The sequence below is a fragment of the Glycine soja genome, chromosome 4, assembly GCF_004193775.1.
Source record: "Glycine soja cultivar W05 chromosome 4, ASM419377v2, whole genome shotgun sequence".
Lineage (NCBI taxonomy): Eukaryota > Viridiplantae > Streptophyta > Magnoliopsida > Fabales > Fabaceae > Glycine > Glycine soja.
This window is the reverse complement of record NC_041005.1, coordinates 9,475,219-9,502,383: the sequence shown is the minus strand read 5'-3', so window position 1 is coordinate 9,502,383 and position 27,165 is coordinate 9,475,219. Positions and strand designations below refer to the sequence as shown.

At 31.6% G+C, this 27,165-nt stretch overlaps 3 protein-coding genes across 3 annotated transcripts; all 3 read left to right on the top strand.

The window, feature by feature from the left end:
* The first annotated feature begins 376 nt into the window (after positions 1 to 376).
* Positions 377 to 5,064, top strand: LOC114409290 (sugar transport protein 5-like). Its single transcript, XM_028372695.1, has 4 exons — positions 377 to 622; positions 1,919 to 2,238; positions 3,562 to 4,191; positions 4,403 to 5,064. Exons 1-4 carry the CDS (start codon positions 484 to 486, stop codon positions 4,838 to 4,840), a joined length of 1,527 nt encoding a protein of 508 aa, XP_028228496.1. The 5' UTR covers positions 377 to 483; the 3' UTR covers positions 4,841 to 5,064.
* Positions 5,065 to 17,730: 12,666 nt separating this feature from the next.
* Positions 17,731 to 18,421, top strand: LOC114410525 (uncharacterized protein At2g29880-like). The gene is made up of 2 exons (XM_028374509.1): positions 17,731 to 18,021; positions 18,116 to 18,421. The coding sequence occupies exons 1-2, from the start codon at positions 17,731 to 17,733 to the stop codon at positions 18,419 to 18,421; spliced, it is 597 nt and encodes a 198-aa protein (XP_028230310.1).
* An 852-nt stretch (positions 18,422 to 19,273) lies between these two features.
* LOC114408101 (protein ALP1-like) lies at positions 19,274 to 20,462 on the top strand. Its single transcript, XM_028371215.1, has 2 exons — positions 19,274 to 19,597; positions 19,688 to 20,462. Exons 1-2 carry the CDS (start codon positions 19,301 to 19,303, stop codon positions 20,384 to 20,386), a joined length of 996 nt encoding a protein of 331 aa, XP_028227016.1. The 5' UTR covers positions 19,274 to 19,300; the 3' UTR covers positions 20,387 to 20,462.
* Positions 20,463 to 27,165: the final 6,703 nt, after the last annotated feature.

Here is a 27,165-nt window from a genome sequence, read left to right as displayed (position 1 = left end):
TGAGAATGATAAATTAAAAGTAACATGAAACTAAGAAAAAAATTATTAAAATGCTCTCTTAAAAAAACATTTAAAAATACCCTAATTCCCAAATTTACTAAAAAAACACTAGCTGAAAAAATAACTCAACGCTCTTCGAATATAATTATTCTAATTAATATATATAAAAGATGTTGAAATTAAAACCAACTCAAAGTAACTTAGAACACATTTCATCCTGAATTTAGTTAACGTTGCCGTGTATAATTAACTTAATCAGTATATAATAATAATAATAAATTTATAGTCATCACCGTTCGATCCACTTGCAAAAGACAGCGTCCATACAACATGGTTAGGCCTATAAATCAATTGGCACTTGCCACTCTCTTGAAATTATATAAGAGTGGTATTGCACAGAGAGAAATAATCACATATAGCAGAGTTAGAAGCTGAGCAGCTATCAGAAATATCCACAACACAGCTGAGAAGTTCATTTTCAAAATGGCCGGTGGGGTGGTTCCTGTGGATGCATCACCAATTGGAAATGGCTTCGTTGGCAAGATAACGCTCTCAGTTATCATCACTTGCATCGTTGCTGCATCCAGTGGACTCCTTTTCGGATATGACCTCGGAATTTCAGGTTCATTTGTTTTCCCTCCTTTTCTTATTCTTCTTACAGCTTGCATATATCATATGTTTCTTATGAAAGCAAACGCAAACTTGGCTTTAATTTGTGATCATAATTCCTTTCTAAAGCTTCTTATATATACAAGCATGATATTTGCTTTTAAATTCTCAAGGATAAATTGACTTCGGTGATTTTAGACATATGGCTGAAAATCAAGAAGAACAAGATATAGCAAAAATAGGAGATAACACCGATTTTACTCTTAAATTACATTATTATTCATAAGACATGTCTTTTTTTAAAAAATAAATAAATAAAGGGTGTTAATCTAAAAAAGTAACATAAAATTAAATATGTAAATATAATTTTTGAATCAAGTATAAAATTCAAATGTAATTATCGCTAAATTCAAAGAGATCAGTTTCCACTAAATTTTTACTGGAGACTTGTCTTTGCCCAAAAGGAACCTATTGTTTCTAAAAATAGAGAAGAAAATTTGCATTTTTCAACCATGAACATCGATGCTTAATTATACCTACCAAAGACAAGCCTAGCCTAATATTACTGTTATAATAATAATAATGATAATAATAATAATAATAATACTGTTTTCTCTTACAATATGTTTTATTAATTATTATTTTATAAAAAATTAAATATATTTAATATTTGAAAATAAAATATATTAACTATAAGAAGGATTTAAAAGAAGGTATTTTAAAAATATTGAAAAAAATTCTTAAACAAGTAAGCGTAAAAAATACTTTTAAAAGAGAAATTCCGTCGTAGATAGTAATAGTAAATGTCAAATGGTCACACGAAGTCGAAAGGCCGTCTTTGTGTGGTTCACACGGGGTTTGAATTTCAAAGTATTGCAATCATCTTTAAGTGTATATATTGAAAAATAAAGCCTTACATCGGCAAAAATGAATATAAGAAAGTTATATATAAGTTGGGTTTCTGAGTTTAAGAATATTTTTAAAAAATTAGACCAGTCCTTACATTTGTATATAATTTACTGAAGTCTGCATTCGTCACATTGGGTTTGTGCTGAATTAAGCATAGTATTATAATCCACCCAATGCCTAGCAACATGTATTGATCCAAAAAAAAAAAAAAGTGAATTGAGTCTATGAGACTCGAGTACAAAGGAGCAAAAGCGCCTAGATAAGAAGTCTTGAGATATTTTTTAGAACAAGAGACGTTTAACAAACATTTGCATAGATATATGTAGTATTGAAGGATCCGATTAAATTTAATGTGTAAAGCTCACCCTTTCCTTTCAATAAAAATGTTAACAAATTACAGGAGGTGTCACAACAATGGTACCATTTCTGGAAAAATTCTTCCCAGATATATTGAGAAAAGTTGCTGGTACTGAAGTGAACATGTACTGTGTGTATGATAGTCAAGTGTTGACATTGTTCACATCTTCTCTATACCTTGCTGGGTTAGTGTCATCTCTCGCAGCTAGTCGAGTCACAGCAGCATGGGGTCGGCGAAACACCATCTTAATTGGTGGCGTTACATTTCTTATTGGTGGTGCCCTTAATGGAGGTGCTGAAAATATTGGCATGCTCATTTTGGGTCGTGTGCTACTTGGTTTTGGGGTCGGTTTCACTAATCAAGTGAGTCAAACCACTACATTTTTTAAATTTCATACACTACTAGTACTACTGCTTTTTATTAACGAAATGCTTATCATTACCAATTCATACACATGAAAATCGTATGTGTAGCCCTAAGTTTCTTTATGTTTTAATTGGATGATTAAAGATTTTGAGAAGAATGAAGTGGAGTAAAAAGAAGTATAAGAGAATAGAAAATGAATAGAAACGGGTAGATTTTTAAGTAGATTTGGTTTGAGAGAAATAAAGAAGTAGAAGAGAAAAAAAAGTTAGTGTGTGTTATAAATATATATTTTCCCCTAATAATATATTAATTTACATAGTCTAAAATAAAAGAATATATGTCATTTTAGTTTTTTTAATGAATCTTTCTAACACATAATTTAGGCAATTGCATTTTTTCTCCTCAAATTTTCACAAATTTTGTCTATGCAAAATACCTGAATTTTTTCTCACAGTAAAAAATGTAACGATTATGATATTTTGTGATGGCTTTTTCTTTAAACGATCAATATTAAGATAATTTTGTGATGAATTTTATTGACTGTAGAGCGTTTTTAATTAACTTGGGAACGAAATTCATGATATTTTATAAATTGGGAATAAAATTAAAAAAAATATTGTGAACAAAACTTATCACATGGTAAAAGTTTAGGGAAAAAATAAGCATGTATTTTATGATCTCTTCTTATTTTTTCTGAATTATATAAAATGGATTTTAACAATATATTTTCTCTATTCATATTCATAATAGAAAATACTTAGCATATATATATATATATATATATATATATATATATATATATATATTATTTTTTATCTCCCTTTTACCTCATTTTTTTATTTAAATCTTGTCTCTTCTGTCTCACTATTTATAATATTATCACTTTCTTTTTCAATCTTTCTCGCCTTCTTCCCCACACTCCAAAATAAGTGTCTGTTTATCAATTATCAAGTTCATACCCTACCATATATATCCGCGTTCAGTGTTTTACTTTGACTGCTAACAAGTAGGCCATTATTTTTCCATTTTATATTGGGAAAAAAATATCCCACATATAGAGCCGGCACAATCATGCAACCGTAAGCTAACTATGATTGATGTAGTATTGTCCTCAAAATTTATTACAACCAAAAAGTCCAACCTTCCATCACATCATTATCTTTATAGCGTAATAGTAAAGAACACATGCACGAAATTAAATTACTCCGCAAGTCAAGAAAATAAAAACTAGAAAAACAAAGATGGTCATGCCACCTTATTAATTTATTAACTAGTATATGATATGATATTGACATGTTGCATTAATCAATTTGGAAAAGGCTGCACCGTTGTATCTCTCTGAAATCGCACCACCGAAATGGCGAGGAGCATTCAACACAGGCTTCCAATTCTTCTTAGGAGTTGGAGCGCTTATCGCTGGCTGCATAAACTTCGCAACCGCGAAACACACGTGGGGATGGCGAGTCTCTCTTGGCCTTGCAGTGGTGCCTGCATCAGTTATGACAATTGGTGCATTGCTCATAACTGACACCCCCAGCAGCTTGGTTGAACGTGGCAAAATAGAGCAAGCCAGAAAAGCCCTACGCAAAGCAAGAGGGTCCTCCATTGATGTGGAACCTGAATTGGAAGAACTCATTAAGTGGTCACAAATTGCTAAATCTATGAAGCAGGAGCCCTTCAAGACCATATTTGAGAGGCAGTATCGACCACACTTGGTCATGGCAATTGCTATCCCATTTTTTCAGCAGATGACAGGGATTAACATCGTCGCATTCTATGCTCCTAACATCTTCCAATCTGTGGGTTTGGGACACGATGCGGCTTTACTTTCTGCCATTATACTTGGAGCAGTCAACCTTGTTTCTCTCCTCGTCTCCACTGCTATTGTTGATCGCTTTGGTCGAAGGTTCTTGTTCGTAACCGGTGGCATATGCATGCTTGTTTGCCAGGTGAACAAAATTATTTAATTATCTTCTTTACATTATGTGTCTAATTATCAATGTCTCTTAGAGAAATTATTGGGATCACCGCTGACGTGATGGTCCAGGATGACAGTATAATTTCTCATAAAGAAAGATAAATCTTAATAACATATTTTCTATTTCACTCTTTGACACGTGTATGGCACTAATGATAATTTTTGTGATGGCTACCGTGAAGATTGCGGTGTCAATTTTGCTAGCAGTGGTGACTGGTGTTCATGGTACAAAGGACATGTCTAATGGCAGTGCAATTGTGGTGTTGGTGCTACTCTGTTGCTACACAGCAGGTTTTGGTTGGTCGTGGGGACCTCTGACGTGGCTAATTCCAAGTGAAATTTTCCCCTTAAAAATCAGAACCACTGGACAAAGCATTGCTGTTGGTGTGCAGTTCATAATCATATTTATATTATCCCAGACATTCTTGTCTATGCTATGCCACTTTAAGTTTGCCTCTTTCGTGTTCTACGCGGGTTGGATTATAGTGATGACAATCTTTGTTATATTCTTCGTGCCAGAGACTAAAGGAATTCCTTTGGAGTCAATGTACACCATATGGGGCAAACACTGGTTTTGGCGTCGGTATGTGAAAGATGTTGAGCAAGAAAATCTTCCATGAACTATAAATATCACTTTGTTTGTAAGAAACCACTAAAAATTATTGACTTTCCCTTCCTACAGATATATAAGGTGCTGAGTATATGTAGAAAATCTCTACCATAATAAACTCTTCTAGTTAAAACTATTTGTATGGCACTCCTATAAGGGAAGTTTAATGTATGTCAGTTGTGCCTCTATTTTTCTTTAATGCGAGTCTGCAACAACTTTGTAGGGTTATGAGCATTTCATCGTTTCACACCTGATGCATATGTTTCGCGTCAATCGAATTTTTCTAAATTTAGGTAGAGTTGTAAGTCAAAAGACAAAGACAAGATGCATTTAAATGCAAAGTAAAATATTACATATTATTACTATATGAAACTTATTTGAATGGATGCATTGAAAGTTGTTTTTGTTTCAATTTTTAAGATAATTTATTAATTATAATTTGTGACAATTTTCACTATAGAGAAAAGAATTAGTGGAGAAAATACACATAAAGAGAGAGTGTGTGAGAAGAGAAATTGTGAAATAAAGTCACTTTGTTGAGAGAAAAGTATCTTTGTGTGAGAGTGTTATCGTTTCTTATAATCATTGAGTGTAATACTCGGATTTGTAGAGTGACACATTATTTGGGATGAGTTACAATCTCGTAATTAGTTTTGTGATAGGAAAATACTTTTGAGACGATTTTGTGGATGTAGGTAAGAGGTATCGAACCATGTTAAATTTTTGTGTTTATTATTATTTTTTTACGGTGTAATCTTAGTTGTGTTCTCAAGATCCTTTGTGGGTGTAGATAATTTTGTTTGTGGAAGCGTTGATTACCCAACAGTGGTATCAGAGCTAAGGCCAAGAGCACACAAAGGTTCAAGATACCATTGTTTGATGGAAAAATAAATTTTATGATTTGACATAGTACTATTCAAGACCTTTTGGTGCAGCAAGATCTTGATCAAGCGTTAGAAGATGAAAGACCAGCTTTTATAAATGAAACCGAGTGGACTAAGATCCCAAGAAGGGCTGTAAGCATGATTCGATTAACCCTTGTTCCCGAGATAAAACACAACGTGTTGAAGGAAACAATACCGAAGGCATTGTGGGAGAAGCTCGAGAATATCTATGCGTCAAAGTCGCTAACCAATTGCCTTTAGTTGAAGATAGAATTGTATCAACTCAAAATGGAGATGGAAGGAGATCCCCATGACCACATCAACAAGTTCAATCAGCTAGTAAGTCAATTGTTGAATGTAGATAATAAATTCTCTAATGAGGAGCAGGCGTTGTTGTTGTTGGATTCACTACTAAGGTCCTTCAAAGTTTCGGTTCAAATGTTGCTTGTGGGAAGATCATCTTTGAAGTTGGATGAGGTGACCGCCGCTCTTAGGGAAAATGAGAGAATGATGAAAACTGAAAATATGATGATGAACACAATGCAATAGTTGTGGTGGAGTCTGAGCGAGGGAGAAATCATTCAAGGAGACATGATGGACCAAGAGGAAGATCAAAATCACAATCGCGTCTGCAACGATATATGAGTAACATTTAATGTTACTATTCTAGTGAGAATGGTCATGTGCAAGTGAGGTGTAAACAAATGAATGAGAACTTGAAGAAATTAAAAGATATGAACAAAGATGGCACCAACTTCCAAACTAATGTAGTAAAAAGTGTTGAAGATTAAGATGATGTGTTTTTGGCAACAAATGATGAGGTTGCTAAAACAAAATGGGTGATGGATTTTGCTGCCTCAAAGCACATTTGTAGAGATTGAGGGGTGTTTGATACTTTGAAAATCGATGGAGAATTCGGCCATTTTAAGTTAGGGAATGGGAGAAAAATTAAGGTTGAAGGGATAGGGAGCATGAGGATGAAACTCCATGATGGCGTTATCCGAACTTTCTCAAATGTGAGGTTTATACCTTTTGTTGTTGTCAATATGATTTCTATGGGGCGGATGACATCACAAGGTGATAACTTCTAAATATGAGTTATTTTTTATAATAAAAATATAATGGAAATATCCTTAAAAATGTTTATTTAGCAGTTATTTATGCTTAATTGTTAATAAAAGATGTTTTTTTCATTCATGGCTTGTAGATATGAAAAGGAGGGATTAAAAGACAAAAAGATGCAGAAAATAGCAATAATATGAAAAAGGCTCAGCCCAAGACGCGCTTAGAATGCAACATGTGCCCAATGCGAATACAGGTACCGTTGCTAAGCGAGAAGAGGCACGCTAAGCATGAAAACACGCACTGGCGCTAAGCGAGAAGAGTCACACTAAACCCGAAAACAGACACTCACGCTAAGTGAGTAGCGCAAGCTTAACTCGAGTACGCAAGCCCAAGTCCACTCCAGCAACTATAAAAAGGGAGTCAAGCCAAGGAGAAAAGACACACCGAGTCTCAAAGCACTCTAATACACACCTAAAGCCTGAGAACTCTCCCTTAGGAAATTCTTTCTTCTCTTTCATTATTTTCTATTCCCTTTTCCATCCCTTCTCCTCCATCAGTTTTTATACTCATTTTCAAGTGTAAGGTTCTTATGGGCTAAACCCTTAGTTAGGGTCTAGCAGACCTAAAAAGCTAAAAGATATATTGTATGTTTCATATCTATCAATGCAAACAGGTGTTTCCTTAACTATTATCCATTTTTATTTTAATTTCATGTATCATTCATCCTTACATCATCTTTAGGGGTTAGGTACTGGACAGAGGGTAATCCTTAATAGAAATACAAGAAAGGTCTTACATGCATCAATTTTAGGGATTAGTCGCCTAACAGAGGGTAATTTCTAATAGAACGAAAAGGAAGAGGTATCTTAATAAAATCATTGCTAGACATAGAGTGATTGCAGTATGCCCATGCATCAAAGCAAATTTTATCTATTGAGTCTTTGCAAAAACATTTGGGTGATAGATAGGTAAAATATGTTTGTCATCATGAGACATCAGAGCAAGTATTCTAATAGATGTGGGTAGGAAAAATTTACCTGATTGGTAGAGAAAAATATAAAATATACATCTTAGACAAATAAGGCATGTTAGGTCCTAACATTCTTATCTCATTGAATTCCCTGTTATTTCCTGTCTTCTATTAATAGCTATTATTTTCCTATTCTTTTAAACTCATATGTCATACCTCATCTCATCTTCTATTTTTATAAATTGGAAATTATCCAACACAAGTACAAAACAAAGTCCATGTGACAATCGACACTCGGACTTCCGATTCTTTACTACTTTGACATTTTGGTACACTTGTCAAATAGTCAACAAGGGTACAAGTATGTTGGTTCAAAGTGGAGATGCAAGGTGTACAAAGGGAGACATTTGGTGTTGCGAGGACAGAAAAATAAAGATAATTTTTGCTATTTGGATGAACAAGCCTTGAAGAGCAACCATGATAGCAAAGTGAAGAAGAAAGTGAAGTTTTCTAATGTTGTAGAAGTGTTTGGAGAGACTTCCGTTGGAGGGGAAGTTTGTTCACTTTCAAATTGATCAAATGATATTTCTCTTTTGGCTTGAGGGGGAAAATTGTAGAGTTTCAAGCCAAAAAGATAAGATACATTTAATGCATAGTGAATATTGAATTTTTATCACTAAGGTTTGGATGGTTTAAATGTAAAGTAGAAGATTGTATTTTACTATATGAAATTTATTTGAATAGATGCATTGAAAATCATTTTTGTTTCAACTTCCAAGTGAGCTTATTTATTATAGTTTATGGTAATTTTCACTATAAATAGAGAAGAGAATTAGTGGAAAAAATACACATGAAGAGAGAGTGTGTGTGAGAAGAAAGATTGTGAAACAAAGTCACTTTATTGATAGAAAAGTACTTTTGTATGAGAGTGTTATCATTTCTTGTAACCATTGAATAGGATACTCCGGTTTGTAGAGTGATACAATATTTGGAATGAGTTACAATCTTGTAATCATTTTTGTTATAGAAAAATATTTTTTGAGACGATTTCGTGAACGTAAGCAAGAGGTGTCGAACCACGTTAAATTCTTGTGTTTGTTATTATTTTCTTATGGTGTAATCTTTGTTGTGTTCTTATTATCCTTTGTGGGTATGTGTAATTTTATTTGTAAGAGCGTTAATTAATCAATAATTGATTATGTTAGTATCATTAAAATCTGGTTGAGGAATTCAGGCTTTAATGCAGGAGGGGGCAAAAACACCAATTTGGGTTCCTTTTCCAAACTATTTATCAAAAGGGGGTTGTTTTCAAACTATTTACTAAGAACGTCTGTTTTTATTTGCATTGCGTCAAAGGCAGGGGGGCAATTTAACGGGGAGCTAACATGTGACATTGAGCTGTTGTGCCAAAAGCTTTGCGCAATGGGTTGCTACAGCTGTAGTGGCACAACCACTTTTGGTCAGCATAGGCACAGGGTGTAGGGCGCAGGTGCTGCACAGGCACAGTGGCGCAAGTACGCACGTGAGGGTGTTGCGTCAACCTTCCTGGCACAATACTCCTTACTCCTTCCCCCGCTTATAAATTGAAAATACATGTTGTTTCCTCACTTCCCTCACTTGCAGCAAACACCCCCCTCATCCAGCAGCTTCCTTCTTCTCGATAAGTATTTTGTTGCTCCCTTCCATCCCAACTTGCTCTCTCTCTCTTGTAGTTTGTTCTCTCTCATAATAATTTTATTTCATATTTTTTATTATTGCTAATGACACTTACATGTATTAAAATATGTGATATTATATTTATATTTAAAATATTTAATGAGTACATTTAATGACATTAAATGACACTTACATGTTTTAAAATAATTATGATTTGGGTTTAGAAATTTATTTAGAATATTAGCTTTTTACAATTTTTTGTAATATATGATATTGTGATTTTTTTTAAGCTGTCATGTAACTTAATTATTATATGCGGGATTGTAAATGAAATTTTTAAATTGTTTGTGATATTTGTTGTTATTAATAAGGTTTTAAATAAATTTAATTATGTTTGTAATATGCAGTGTATTTGATATGGGAAGTCCATCATCCTCCTCATCCAGTGGAAAGAAATAAAACCTACAGAAGAAATAAATTTAATTATGTTTGTAATATGCAGTGTATTAAAATAAATTTCATTTTTATAATAAAACCTACAGAAGAAATAATTTTCATTAACAATAATAACATCAAAAAATAATACAAATTAATAAAAAAAAATTAATAAATATATTACTAATTTTTACCCCATAGAATGTACCAGAAAGTGTGTCTGGATGGAAAGGGAATGAGGATTTATATAGGCATGTATTGCACCGATAATAATGGCACAATACGTTGTATTTAGGTAATTTGAGCAAAGGGTTGCTCCAACTGACATGGCATCAGCTGGTCACACGCTGCCGAAAGCAGTCAACACTACACACGCTGACATAACTTCTCTAAAAGTGGTTGCGCCACTGCAGCTGTAGCAACCCATTGCACAAAGTTTTTAACACAATAGCTCAATGTCACATATTAGCTTTCCGTTGAATTGTGCCCCTGCCTTTGACGTAACGTAAATAAAAACAAATCCCTTCGTAAATAGTTTGAAAATAATCTCTTTCTAGTAAATAATTTGAAAAAAGACCCCCAAATTCATGTTTTTGCCTTCAGGAGGGTGCCCACTTTTAAAATGTCCCGGCAATATTTATACACATGTTAATTTTTTTACATCAATAAAAGTCAAGCCTATTTTATATTCAAATAATAAGATCCCACGGCGCAGCCAATGATATAGCGTATTGGTGATAGCTAGCTATAAGATGTGAACTGAAATTTGCGTATGCACGTTTAACTGAACATTGTCTATATGACACAAGTTCGCTCTGTCACGTTATAAAGGTTTCAATCAAGAAATTATATACCATTTTCAAGTGCATTATTTTTCCTTAGCTAAATATTTTGGAGTTGTTTTCAAGAGCATTATCTTTCCTTAGCTGCTTTCAACTTCTAGCTTCAAAGTTTAGGTTCAAATTAAATAAGTATTCCTAAAAAAATTCCATCGTGGATATACTAAGGCTGCGCAGTCAGCGTGGTTCAAGAGCATTAATATAACTACTTGTTTGGCACTAGGTCTAGTACGTCTATTTTTCTTTACTGCGACAACTCATTTGAAGATACAGGGTTTAGGGTAATGATGTCTTCATTGTTTCACGTCTTGTGCATAAATTAATTAATTAAGTTCGCGTCAATCAACTTTAAATTCATTAACATGTTGTACACACACGCTCACAGGAGTTGCAGTCCAATGATGATATAGTGTATTCCTGACAGCTATAAAGAGATGTGAAATATGTTTGTTCTTAAACCACGAAGTCGTGGTAATAGTTTCTTACTAATGAAAAATTGTAAGGGTCGATAAAAAATATCACAACTGTTAATTAATAACAATTCAAGCCAATAAAGTATTAAATATGTAAAACAATGTAACGAAACGTTGATTTCAATCTATAATTTTAGGTCCTAAACGTTAATTTAAATCTTACCCGGCCCAAAAGTCCAATACGATAGAATGAGTTGCTGACAAGTATAGGGTTGTGTGTAAATTATGTGACTAACTATACTAATGTTCGCTCCCGCCTCCCAGTTTCCCCTGTTGGATTAGAATGCAAAGCTAGTCTTCTATATGTGCGCATAAAAGGGTATTACTATTGCTACTGTCACTTTTTATTAATTGCATTATTCACGTGGGTGTATTTTACATATATTTCAAAATTATTTCTTGAAAATTGTATATCGGCATTGTGTTTTTATTGTGCAATTAGGAGTAAAAAAATATACAATTTCTATTATATAAGTGTACAATAGAATTGTGTTTTTGTTGTCTATTTTTTTCACCCCCAATTGCACAATGAAAATATAATTTTGTTGTGCAATTTTTCATCACTCCAAGATAGCATAACAGAATTATAATTTTGTTGTGTTATTTGATTTTACTTCCAAATAATACAACGAAATCATATTCTGCTTTGTAATTTTACTTTCACCCCCACTATACAACAACATCATGAATCCGTTGTGATAGTCAACATAAAGGAAGTATGATTTCGTTGTGTTATTAATCCAATAATATAATGGGTGTTGTTTTTCAAAACAAAAAAAATAACGATGGAAGTGTGATTCAATTGTATTCTAGGTTGAAAATTACAATGAGTGTACAAAAAATGGAAAAAAAAATACATGAAAAAGGGGAGAAGGTGGTGAGAATAATAGGGGAAGATGGAAGGTAAAGGGTGGGAAATATGTGCAGATCAACACTTTTGTCTATTTCTACTACTTTTCAAAAAATGAGTGGGAATAGCAAAAGTGGTAGTGAGAATAGCAATTCTAGTACATAAAATTTTCAATACAAACTTGGGAAGAAGCTCAATCTGTACGTCACTTCACTACTTTGGTGGTCCACGTCATACGTGATACACTATACACCATTTTTTTCAGTCCTCAAATCAATCAAGGTGCAAAGTTTTATTATACACCCTCATCATGTATTATAACTTTTCCCATCTTCATCTTCTTTTTAATCATCTCCCTCTTCTGCAACCTCCATGATGCCTTTGCCACTCTTTGTCGTACACTCCCATCGGAGGCAACTACCGATGGCGGCGACGTATGTTTTCTCTTTTAATGTCTTCACATCTCCTTCAGATTCATCACTTCCACTTCACAACATTGACCATGAATTCTTCCTGTAATTGCAAGCTCTTAGCCTTTAACCACTCCGAAACCATGCCATTCATGATGACATTCGCGACAGCATCAACACCGTCATCTTGACCGCTCGCAATGTGATCCTAGTAATTGCTGATCTTGGTCTCCGACAACTTTGAAACGACACTTCCAGCGACATCAAGTGACTTATCAACAACAACACCGGCATGTAAAAAATCGAAAACTTTTTCAACAATTTGGTTCTTCTGTTCATAAAAATAAAACCTTATTGTTTGGATGCAAGTTTTTTTCCAATGGATATGCATTTTTCAACAAGGTTCTGAATAATGAAGGGAGAATAATGTCCTCCATCGTCTCCTACCTCAATTTCATTAGTTACCGCAGTGAGGGAGACAAATGTGAATTTGAATCCCTAATTTATGGTTTAGATGTTTGATACGCTCAGTTTCTGCTTGACGCCATACCATTCTTTTCAAATTCTTGATTTACATTGATTTGGCGAGATAAGAAAAAGGAATGAAAAATATGATGCACTGTAATGGGGTGGGTTTTAAATGTATGGGTTTTTTTGTTGATTGAATAAGAATAAGAATTGAGTTTTGATTTTCAGAGATAGTGGATGAGTTTTGATTTTCAAAGAGAGAGAAAGTGAAGGTGCGAGTAGTGGCTTGGAGGTTCCGTCAGAGGTTGCCGGAGAAGGTTATAGGAAGAGAAGGAAAGGATTACAAAGAAGATGAAGAAAGGGAAAGTTATAATATAGGAGGGTATATAATAAATTGCACCTTGATTGATCTGAGAGTTGAAAATAATGGTGTATAATGAAGTGGTCCACTAGAGCAATGGTCATTATGTAAATAATTTACCCAGACCAAGACATGCATTTCGGGACCTGGGGTAGCATTCTTCGGGCAGTTGCCTCTTGCACCCTCAATTTTGTTTCGTACACTTTTTTAAGCTTCTAAAACACTTATTCAGTAAAATTATATATACATATATATATATATATATATATATATATATATATATATATTAGTTTAAATCTGAGATTTTTTATTTGCTACCCAACTAATTATCTCTCATCGGGTCGATTCACTTTGGGGTAAAGTAGTACCTCCAGACTCCATACCCAAGTTAGGGATCGAATCCCAGACTTTGATTAAGGAACTCAAGTGTCAAATTATTTGTGTCAACAACTTTTGATAATTATATTATTTTTTTAGAATGTAATTTTTTATATAAATTTATATTCTGGAAAGGTTTTTCCAAAATGTAATTTTTCATTTCAAATTAGGTGTAGGAAGCAATTTGAAAGGTATAGAAATAAGAAAGTAATTGCCCATTCTACATTAGTTGGATTTGTAAAGGTAAATAGTTAGGTTGGGCCAATAATCAAAATAGTGATATCAAATTTTAACATGAGAGTACACAAAATCGAGATACCTAGTTACCTACACAAGATGATTCCTTAATCTCAACCTTTATCTTCCTTCCCTTAAAAAAAGTCTTTAGGAGTTTTTTTTTCTTTCTAAAATATATTTTTCATTCTTATAAAATATCCAAAGTTCATATTTAGTTTTGCAAAATTTTTGGTCATTTTTTCGTCCCCTGTAATTTATAATGTGCTACTTTTTTGCTCGAAATTAGATTCGGATTCATTCAAACCTATGTGTATGCATGCCCACCCAAAACTAGACATGTGTCCTACTTTTTCTTTCCATTTTTCTTTTTCTCTTTTTCTCTTTAAGTAGGCGATCCTAGCCTCTCTTCCTTCTCTCCATTCGCCCTTCGCCATCTCCATTTCTACTCCATTGTACCTTTTTTGCTCGTGCCCCTCATCCTTCCACCTCCATGACAACCTCGACAACGAGTGGTTCGCCTTCCCCTCACTCTTCCTTCGAATATGGGACTCCAACGATGAATTCCCCCTCATTAAGGCCACCTTCCACCTCCCTCATTGGCTTGACCTCGACACCGTGCACCACTACCTTTTCCTCTGCAGCAGATGCCTCCGCATCATGCTGCCTAACTACCTCCTTCAAATTCATCTTCGTTCAGCCACCAACCACTCCTCATTCCTTCATCGCCAACATCGTTTCATCTGACAAAGCTTTTGTGGTCTAGTTAGCTAGCAACGACGCCATTGTGGACTCTTTCAAGTCCTTCTAGTTCCTCCGCTCCGACAACCTTTGGTCAAGCTTTGACCACCACACCGATTCCCTTATGTCCTCTCAGAATTTTAGTGTTGGTATAGTTCTAACTTCTAAAAGTTACTCTTTTTTTTTTGCTTTGTTTGTTGAATCTGAATGTTATTCTTTTAGTCTTAGTTCAAATGGGAATTTGACCTTAAAGTGGAACAATAACACAATGTATTTGAACCAAAGGAACTCTTTTGTGAATGTGAGTTTGGATTCTCCTGTGTTGGTGTTGATGAATTGGCAAGTACACCAATGTGTCCCAAGTAGTAAAGTTAAAATGGAAGTCCGAGTGTCGAATCCACAGAAACTTTGCTTATACTTAGGTAGATGAATATTTTATTAATAAAAGAAGTTAAAGAAAATTGACTTGAAAAGGTTATGAGAAAAATAGTAATTTAAATTGGCAAAAAATTAAATTAGACAAGAGGAGAAATTAAACAAGAATTTAAATTAATTAATTAAAGACAGAAAAGATGAGAAAATCCAATATTATTGTAGAAGGAAATTCAGAAAATGAGAATGTTGGAAACTTAGCCTACCAGAGTTACTCTTTGATGTAATGTGAATGATTTTTCTCTATTTATAATTATTCTAATTTACACCTGCATCTATTAGTATACTTTAACTTTGGTCCTTGGCATGAAAGAGCCTAATTTATCTATTTTCTCTTCAAAATCTCTTTGCAGAGCTAAAATAGTAAATTACATTAAGAATATAGATGTATAACAGGCTAAACAAATATCAACATATTCCTAATGATGACTTTATTTAGATACACTTTCCCAGTTCTATTAGAACATAACGTTTCGCAACATTACTCCTAAAACTTATCATACAAATGGATGATCAAGTCACAAGCAATAATATTAAGCACGGAAAAAAATAATACAAATATAATATTCATAAATAAATAATAAGAGAAATTACATCAAGAGTAGTTGGCTGTCAAGTTTCCAACAAAGGGGGTTTAGCCTCACATTGTCATGGAAACTTTACAATTGCAAGAGGGGAATATTTAGTAAAGGAAAAAAGATAAGAAATGGAATGGAGGGAAAGAATAACTCTGAATGCTTGCTTCTCCTTCTTTTAGTCTTTGCCTTCTATAAGGAATTTTATTCTCTTGAAATTTCTGTGTTCTTCTTTTATAAGTGCAGATTAACGAACTTTTTACACTAAGTCTGTCTTTACTTTCCTAAATTAGCCATGCTTTTCTTAATTATTCTGTTTTCTTTAATTATTCATGCCTTTCTAAATTATCCTACTTTTTTTAGCTTTATTTTACTCATTAAGTATCATAAATTCATCACTTTTAATATTTTTTACACAAAAACTTAAATGATGTTAATTTAACAATTATTTTCTTAAAAAAGAAAAATTAAGAGAGAAAAATTACAAATTTTTATATAATTTAACCCCCAAAACATACTCATAATTAACACTTATCAGTTAGTCTTGTCGCCAATTGTGCTTTTGTAATTTTCTTATGTGAAATTGAGCATTGTTGCACTTAGAGCCAATTTAATGGTAATTTGTGTTTTGGTGTTTGAGAATTGGAATGGGCAAAAATCTGAGTTGTTGAATATGCGAAAAATTGTTTTGATTTGTGATTTTGGGGCTGTGTTTTAATGGGTTTCGATGGTTCCACAATTTTTTTTTTATATTTTTTCTAAACTTTATGGCGATTTCTAACCTCCACAAATGGCATTTTGATTTTTTTTTAAAATTTATTCTGCAATTTATGGGGGGTTTTAACCTCCATAAATCATATTTTAAAGTTTAAGGGGGGTGTATTGGATTAAGATTTCAAAGGATTTTAAAAGACTTTTTTATGATTAAAAAGTCTTGTGGTATTCAATCAAGACTTTTATAAAATATAAACAAATCTTGTGGTATTCAATTAAGACAATAAAGATTTTTTTTTCAGGGCAACAAAATCTGTTGGTATTCAATTGAGATTTCTTACCACATTTAAAATGTCTTTTGGTATTCAAAAGTAAATAGATTTTGATGGATTCTTTTGTGGAATGGATTTTGAGAGACTTTTTAGTTAGAAATACACATAAAATACTCCTCCAACAATCTCACCCAAACCCTTGAGACTTTTCATAATCTTCCAAAGACTTTTTCTTCTCCTGCCGAACAAGACACAAACCACTACCAGGTTCATTCTCTTACAACTTTTCAATCAATTTTACCTATTTTTTTAATGGCAATCGATAGTCAATATTGTTCATACTATATGTATATTACGCAAATCAAAAGAAAAGGGTGTTGTATATGCTTCAAGATTTCGTATTCATATTGTTTTCAACGTCCAGGCAATGAATATGCATCAAAAGAATGGCAATTGATATGCATCAAGATTTCATATTGCTTTTTTTTAGTACTGTATATGCAAATCAAAATAAAAAACTCTTTTTTTTTTCTGTTTCTTCAACTTGTTTTTTTACAACGTCCATTATTATTATTATTATTTTCTTGTGTTATTATTAAAATGTTAATTATTAATGTGTTATTATTATTTTTTTGACAGCGTGTTATTATTATTATTATTGTGTTAATAATTTTTTAATTGTTATTGTGTTATTATTATTGTTATTTTGTTAATAGTTTTTTTTTAAATGATTTTATGATATATGAGTATTATTTTTATGGAAAATGCTAACATGTGCCCTTAAGACACTTGTTAGTGTATTATGTATAGAAATTTTGTATTGAAAGTTGTGCAATTTACTTTTTTAAAAGTCAAAAATTGTTGTTTTTAAGACATAGTTACTATTGGAAGTATCCTTAACATGTGCCCTAAGTGCGCATGTTAGCATGACCCTTATTTTATTATTAGGTAGTTTTTTATTGGTTTTTCTATTGAATTGTATATTATTCGGGATATAGTCACTATACTTTTGACAATTAGGAAACAATAACTATTTTTGTCAAATAACTAGTTTCTTATATATATATTAGCGATCAAATGAGGGATTCACAACAAAATAACAAAGGAAAGAGTAGAGACAAAGATAATTATGTATCTTGGACTATGGAGGATACCAATGAGTTGTTGCACCTCTTGGTGGATGCTATGAATAGGGGATTGCGTGATGCCAATGGGTCACTTAGCAAACAAAATGTAGAACGAATAATACTTCCTCAACTCAATGCAAAAACTAAATTCCTTAAAACTTATAGTCATTATTTGAGTCGGATGAAGTGGTTTCGAAACCAGTATAACATGATGTCAACCCTTATGCGCAACAACTCTGGCTTTGGATGGGACCCAATTGGAAAAACTTTCACTGCTCATGAGGATGTATGGAAAGATTACTTAAAGGTGAGCTAAGTTCATAATCTTTTAAATATATTAATAGTTATAAATTTAGTAAATTATAATATTTGTAGTATATTAACAATGATTTTTTTTTTAGTCCCACCCAAGTCACAACAAACTTCGAGGAAAAAGTATGGTTGATTATGAGTATTTGAAGATCGTTGTTGGGGGTGGAGTTTCTAGCGGGAATAATTCTATATCAGTCGATCCAGATGATACTGATGCAACAACTTTTGAGCTAGAAAATAGAACTGTTGGGATAGAAGAATTTTTATATGATCCTAATAGTGATACATTCATAACACCAAATAACTATGAACCAGCATATCAGCCTCCATCACCAAACCAACCAAGTCCACCATCCCACCCCCCTTTAGATTCAGAGGTTCCCATAGAAAAATAAAACTGTCACAAGCGAAGGAGATCCGAGTATGGAGGGAGTTCAAGCGCTGTTGGGATCAACAATCAAGGCAACGTTCTGGAAAATCTTTCTGTTGGCATTGGGACTATTGCTGTGAATTTTGAAAAAATATCCAACATGATGGAGAAAAGAGAAAAAGATAGAGATAGAGATAGAGAGCTCGAGGGTATTATTTGGGATGTTATAAAAGAAATTCCAAATTTGGATGACATAACGCGTTTCAAGACAGCTGAATTGTTAAATACTAAAGCAAAAAAGGATTTTTTCTTGAAGATGTCACCGGAAGAACGCTCATCTTGGATAAACTTTAAGTTAGGGAATAATTAATATTTTGATCATCTATTATTAACATATTATTTTAAACATCGTGAGTTTGTTGAACTATATCTTTTGGTCGAACTATTATGGTTGTATTTTGGTTGAAATATTTGGTTTGTTTTTTTGTCGAACTATTATGGTTGAAGTATTTAGGTTATATATTTTGTGAAATTGTTGTGGTTAAACTTTAGTTATATTTATTTTATATATGAATTTGTATTAACTTTGATATTAACTTTGATATTGACTTATAACCATGACCATGACATAAAGAACGAAGAAATGGATGGAGATATATATAATGAAGATACAAATGATGAAGATATAGATGACGAGGAAACAAATGAAGAATTTTATGAAGCCACATACACATATGTGATGGCAATTTATGCTTTAATAGATATATTAAATCAGTTTTTGAATATGATGCGTGGTGAACATATTGAACGTCCATTAACTCGATGACAAATTACTAGTCGGGGATATGACTATATACACAAAGCATTAAATGATGATCCTGCAATCTTTCGACAAGTATATAGGATGTATCCTGATGTATTTCGAAAGTTGTGCACGATTATAAGAGAAAAAACACCTTTGGAGGATACAAGATTTATTTGTGTTGAAGAAATGCTTGCATCATTCCTACAGATTGTCGGCCAGAACACTCGATATTGTGTAATCCGCAATACATTTGGCCGATCACAATTTGCTACAAGTGAAAATTTTCACAAGATTTTGAAAGCTCTGAACTCATTAGCACCTGATTTAATGGTTAGACCAGGCTCAACTGTGCCTGCAAAAATAAGGGAAAGCACAAGGTTTTATCCTTATTTTAAGGTATGTGATCATTATCTAATTATAACAAAATTATAATTATAATTGTGATTATTATAATAATATTTATGATTATTGATACACACACTTTAGGATTGCATTGGAGCTATTGATGGTACACATATTCCCGCATCAGTAAAAGGACGAGATGTAAGCAGTTATCGTGATCGTCATGGAAATATATCACAAAATGTATTAGTTGCTTGTAACTTTGATTTGGAATTCATGTACGTTCTTAGCGGGTGGGAGGGTTCAGCACATGATTCCAAGGTGTTAAGTGATGCTTTGGCAAGGAAGAATGGACTTAAAGTGCCCCAAGGTAAGTATTATCTGGTGGATTGTGGATTTCCTAATCGACGCAAATTTTTAGCCCCATATCGAGGTGTACGATATCATCTACAAGATTTTGCAGGTCACGGTAATGACCCTGAAAATGAAAAGGAATTATTTAATCTTCGGCATGCATCCTTAAGGAATGTGATTGAGAGGATATTTGGTATTTTTAAATCGCGGTTCACAATTTTTAAGTCAGCACCTCCATTTCTATTTAAAACACAAGCAGAGCTTGTGTTGGCATGTGCAGCACTTCATAATTTTCTTCGCAAAGAATGTCGTTCTGATGAATTTTCAGTGGAACCTACTGACGAGTCTTCATCTTCATCTTCAGTGTTATCAAATTACGAAGACAATGATCATGAACCCATTGTTCAAACACAAGAGCAGGAACGAGAAGATGCTAATATATGGAGGACTAATATAGGTTCAGATATGTGGAGAAATGCTAATAATTAGGCGAACATGAAGTGAGAATCACTTTGTTATTATTTTTTTAGGCAATAATGACTTTGTTATTAAAAGGTTTAAAATTTCTATCATTTTTATTTTCTTTATTCAAACATTATAATTTATTTATCATCTTTTTCATTCACTTTTGTAACTTCCGTTATTTTTTTGTTTAAAATGTATTAATCTTTCAAAATCTTAAAAATCCATAAAGTACTTTGAAATCTTAAAAATTTGTGTTAGAAATCCATTAAAATCTTGGGTTAAGAATCCTGATTGTAAAAAGTCTTTTAAAAAAAATCTTTTAAAATCCCACAAAATCAATACAATCCCACATAATCTTTTAAAATCTTCAAGATTATTTTTGTCAAAATATTCTCTCAAAATCCCAATCCAATACACCCCCCTAAGTTAAAAAAATATAATGTAGGTTTAAATTTATTCAAACCAAATCTTGAGCTAAAAAGTTTTACATTATAAATTTGTAAAGAGGAAAAATAAAAATAAATTATAGAGATTAAAAATAAACTTTAAATATTTTATAAGGATAAAAAATATTTTATATTTTTTTATAAGAAAGATCTTGCCAGAGTTCGGATGTTCAAATTTCGTTGGTTATTCCTTACAGAAAACAAACTATATTGTACGTTAATCTTCTGGTTTTCTTCATTTTACGAATTTTATACCTTTATTTTTTTAATTGTGCAAATATGATTCATCTAGTAACTTTGCATTAACTGTTTAATAAAAATGTTGATATCGTAGTGAATTTGAGTGTCATGCCAGTATTTCTGTGAGATATTACTTCCTTAAAAAGTTCACACAGCTCGAAAAAAATAAGTATTTCAGGAGAAAAGTATTTATTAGGAAAAAAATTTACTAAAATATTTTATTCTCTTTCTTAATTTTAATAAATAAATTATTAAATTTTTCAAGAAAAACTAGGATAAATGTTCCAATATCTCATTGAAAAATAAAAACATAAGTTAATTTGAAATTTTTTTTCACGATGGACATTTTAGGACGAAGGTAGTAGATATTCCTTTTTTGACTAGTTAAATGTTAAGTTAATAAATAGATCAAAATTTTACGATAAAAATAGTGAGATCAAATTGCAAAAATGAATCGGAAGACGAAATTCATGAAATTAAAATATTAAAGAACAAAAATGCAATTAAAAAAAATGATATTTAAAGCAACCCTTGACGTTTAGATTCAACAAGCGATGCGGCCATTAATTGTATGCTAATAAAAATGGCACTTTTTTTAGTCGTTTTCTTTTGGGTTCCTAGTACGGTTGGCATAAATATAGAGCTTACTAGTATATTATTTTGTTGGATAAATTATGTACTCCTCATACTTAAATTATTTTAGTATTTTAATTTCTGCAATAAGTACAAAATAAATATTCATTTTATATAATTAAAATTTATAATAAATATTTTTAAATATATAATTTATATATATAAGTGAATTTCTAATAAATAAATACTTTTAAGTATATAAATTATATTTTAAATTTATAATAAACAATTTATATCATGATACTAGATTTTTTATACTTAGAAAAGAAAACAAAAGACTATAGAGCAACGTTGCGCATGAGGGAGCATCCTGTAACATCATCTTTGAGAATTAAGTTTTTTTTTTTATATAAGGTTTTTTTTAATTTGATATTTTCTTAAAAATATTTAAATTCAATTTTAAAATGAAGAAAAAAGGATAAGTTGAAAGAAATTATTAAGAGGTAAGTAAAATTTATACAAATGCTCTCTTTAGAAAAAACTCTAGTTAAATAATAGTTTGAAAAGTAATATCATTAACATGTTATTCTAATTTACATAGACGGAGAATTGTCTTTCTACTTATTTTACAAATTTCAACGCTTTTTAAAGAGACAAAATACAATTTATTTAGGGGGGAAAAATTATGCACTGATATTATAAAATAGAGCAATAGAGGTACAGGTACCGAGAGCGCTTGATAATATAAAAAAAAACTATAAAATGCTTGATAATATAAAAATAAATAAGAAAAGGAAAAATATAATATAAATTAAGAAAGGTGGCAGAGCCTTCTAATTAGATTATATTATATTTAGTAAAAATTAAAAAAAATACAATTAATGAATATCAAAACAGGTGGAAGGAAGGATCAAATTAGATAAATATACGGTACTCCTCATATGGACACTATAAGTTATAACATTTAAAAATATATATATAGAATATGATGAATCTAGACTCTCTTTTTTTCAAGAAATTTTTTATAGGTTTTCTGGATAGTAAGTCGAGTACTGAAGATCACTAATAGCCCACACTCTTTTGATCTTACAAAGATCTTATTTTTTTCGAAATATCAGCCTAACCATAAACGACTTCTATATTTTATAAACAAATATCAAGGACACACCTTTTCAGACTTATAAATCCCAGATTTTTGAAAGAAAGAAAGAAAAAAAATGTCCGGGTTCTAAATCATATTCGCATTTTCTAAATGAAATAACCAAGGCCCCTTGAGGGTACCTTCGAAGAACTTAGCCATTCATGGTAAATATCATACTTACAATAAGAAAGAAAAAGGAGGGAGAGGGGGCAATCCGAAGAACACTGAATATTATTAATAGTAGAGTGTATTACAAGTTCTTTCTATTTCTTCTCCTTCTGCTTACAACTGAGCTCTAAAGCTCTTTATATAGAGAAGATAAGAAAGAAGAAGACAAAAGACCCCTTCAGTCAAGAACAGTAAGATTATTATTCTTTTACTCTATCAGAGGGTCTACTTTTACAAAAGCTGGAAAAGAGTGAAAGCATAAGATGTTGCCAACAAATAAAGGAAAGATTCTAGCCTTAAATTATAGTTGTGTTTTGGCAGGATGTGTCTATGCCTTATCTTTAATTTTTTGAAGACTTTGTAATGTTAACACCTTCTTCTTCTTGGATGTTTCCTGAAAATGAACAAAAAAGTCTGATGAATCTTCCATAGAAAGATCAATGGATGGGAATGGAGGAGTTTATTGTTTGTGGCAACCACTAGCCTCATATATTTCTTTATCTTTCTTTTCTTTTTGGAAAAATTGTACTAATTTATTGTTGTGTTCTACCAGAAAAGGTATGAAAATCTTCCCATTGTATGCAAGTAGAAAAAGTTGTGTCAAAGGTCTCGCTTATTAGATCAAAATCCCATATATCGGATTCTGAGAAAAACCATTGATAACCTTGTGTCTGTGCTCTCATAAGGCTGTATTAGTATTGTATATTGCCTTACAGATCTCAGTTCTCATATTCATTATTAAACAGACAAGGAAAATCCCTGTGGTCTTCTGGCAATAGTTTCATAACATGAGTGAGATAATTTTGTGAGGTAAAATTACTCGGGCAGGTTACAATTTTGATGGAGATATAGTTCATCATTTCAGCCTGTATAAGGTTTATGGCTTCATTTATAGAGGGATTAAACCCTTCAAATCTGTCAGAGGGAGGGATTAAAATTGATTCTAGACAGCCATAATGGAGAAGACTTTTTGTGGTAATTGTTTAGTCTTCGAATCCGAAGGATTTGAATTGGTCTAGGTCTAATTTGGCTTTTTTGAAAAGGAATTTTATTTTACAAGGACAATTAATTTTATCCTCAATAAATAGAGTTTTATTAGTACACACAAATTTCTGGTTGAAGTCGGCATGGACACCTATGTAAAGAGCAGGAATTTGGGTTTGGCTGGTGTGAACCTTGAACAATAATCTTTAGATTTTCTTGAAATGATCAAGGTTCAAATGGTTTGTTGGTCTAGGAACATTTGGGTCAACAGAGTCTCGTAAGTTGTTTTGATTTGGTCAGCATTTATGACTACAGTCGTGGACTTAGGTTTGAGGGCTTCTTTTATTTTATTTATATCGGTAGTATTTAATTCAAGGGTTTTTTCAGCTTCTTCTTTTGAATAAAATCCTTTGTAGATTGGGCTTTGAATACCCTCATTTGCTAAACAAAGGTCTTTGAAGTTGGTATAAACACCTTTATGGGATCCTGATAACAAGACAAAAGTTGTATATCCTTTCCCAAAAGGAGAGGCTTTGGTAAGGAGAGGAATTCCTTGATTATCTGTTATGCAGAAATTGTATAGAACATAAATTATACATTTTTTAATAGAACAAACAAATTGTTCATTGTTGTTTGTATGCTTTGGAATATTCCAAATATTGTCAATAAGACAATTAAATTTATCATTGACAGCTTCCCTACCAAGGTAGTGAAACTCATTTGTAAGTACTAGTAATTCTTTATTACCAAACTTCATTTTATGTTTTATATTTTGATAAGAAACCTTGGAGGCTTTCATTTTGTCGGATACCTGCAAAACGAGAAAGAATATCAGCAACAACATTCTTAACTCCTTTTATATGTTCAAAATTTATTTTTAATCCATTATGATAAACATATTATTGGAATAAAAGTAATCTTTTGTGAGGTTTTTATCAGTATTTATCTGTTGACTACCATAAGTTACTATTGTTTCAAAACCAGTTCTTATGGTGATTTCGCTTTTATTGATCAGAAAGAGAGTTTAAATGCTTCTAAAGCGTATTAGAGGAAAAATATAAAGTGCTTTATAATAACCACGAACAACAAACTCCTCCATTCTCATCCATTGAATATTATTGATAGTAGAGTGTATCATAGAAAAAATATAATATAAATCAGGAAAGTTGACAGAACCTTTATAATAACCATGGACAACAAACTCCTTCATTCTCATCCATTGAATATTATTGATAGTAGAGTGTATTACAGGAAAAATATAATATAAATCAGAGAAAAGGTGACAGAGCCTTTACAATAACCACAGATAACAAACTTCTCCATTCTCATCCACTGAAAAATATAAAGTGCTTTATAATAACTAATTTAAAAATTATATTAATCATAATATGTGATTGGATGATAGTAAAAAAATATTTTACATTATTGATACATAATCATTAATTTTATAGTTTCTTCTATATTATAAATTTGAACCCATATCTTTGAAAACATTTTTAAGAATTATTCTTCAACATAAACATTTTTAGGAATTATTCTTGAACGAGAATATTTTTTAGAAATTATTTCCTTTGACATCCATTGATACCTCATAAAAAAGGTAACCCAATCTTAATTCTGATATTCTAAAATTAAGGACATAAGAAATATAAAAAAGAAATAGGTGGAATAAGAAAACGTCATCACTACATTATATATTTGCACATAAAAATTGTGCTATAACAAATAATAGCGCCCAATGGTAGTGATCATATATTGAAAGTTCAGTTTCACTAAAAAATTATGCACCTAAAAATAAAATTGTTACAAAATTGAGATTGACAATGAAAAGAAGAAGAAGATAATTTCAGTTTTGTAACAGTTTTGAAGGGTTTGCATAATGATTTTGGGTAATTTTAGATAGCTAGGAATGAAGGAGTTAAAAAAATTGTAATACAGACATCAAAATGAAATATTTTAAACTATGAGAACTAGAAGAAAAATTTGTAACTACATAAACAAAAAATATAATTAAACTTTCTTTTTGTATAATTTATTCAGAAGTTTAAATTGATCTTTGTATACAAATTAGCGTTATCATCTGATTTTTTTTATAAAAAAACAGAAATTATATATAATCAAAGAAAGCACACTTTAATAATTGCTATATGAGGATGGATACGAGATAGTGCTTATTTAAAAACTATCTTATCAATTAATATTTTTGCCAAAAATGTTATTTAAATGTCGTTATCTAAAATCATTTTTGGCGTAAAGAAACTTAGTAGGCTGTAATACATGCAAGGAGTGTTAAGATATTGTGAAAAATATTGATGAGATATTTTGATAAAATTAAAAATATCTATGTGACTAAGAAAATTCTATATTCTAGATGTTCATCCACTACTAGAAAAAACATATTTAATGACGGTTTTTTCATACATTTAAAGATGATTTTGGATCGTCTTTGAAACCAACCTTTTAGAAAATAAAGACTTTTTATGACGGTTCCTAAAAAGTCATCTTTAAAAAGCTACTATTCTAAGATAGTTTTCAAGCAAAAAACCGTCTTAGAATGATATCATTCTAAGATGATTTTCAAGTTAAAACAATCTTAGAATGACAGTTTTTCCAAGATAATTTTGACTTCAAAACCGTCTTAGAAGGATATAATTCTAATATGATTTTAACTTGAAAATCGTCTTAAAATATATTTTTTTTAAAATAAAAAATGAAAAACAAAACGAGAATTTTGGGACGGTTTCCTAAAAACCTTCTTAAAAATAGACTTTCTAAGACGATTTTCTGAAAAACCGTCTTAGAATCCTCAGGATTCTGCCAAAAACCGTCTTAGAAAGTTTTTCTAAGATAGTTTTGTGAGGAACAAAAGTTCTAATATAAGATGATAATGATAGGATGAAGCTGTCAAACTTACAATAATTCCATGTGCTCTTCTATAATAACTACTTGTTATAGCCTTGAATCGCTCCTGTCCAGCTGTATCCCACTCAACAAAACATAATAAATGAATCTAACAAGGTGAATGCAGAAATTAGGGTAGATTACACCTATGACCCAACAAATCAAAAATGGAGAAGTGAGAAAAGTTGAGTAGTTTTCTTTAAAACATAATAATATAAATGAACTAGTAGGTAAAAGACATTGATTCATGTCCTGTGAATACTCACAATTAGTAGCTTGAGAATTTTCCCTTCCAGCTCCACTATTCTGATTTTTTGAAGAAAAAAATAAAATAAAAATAATTAGTCTTA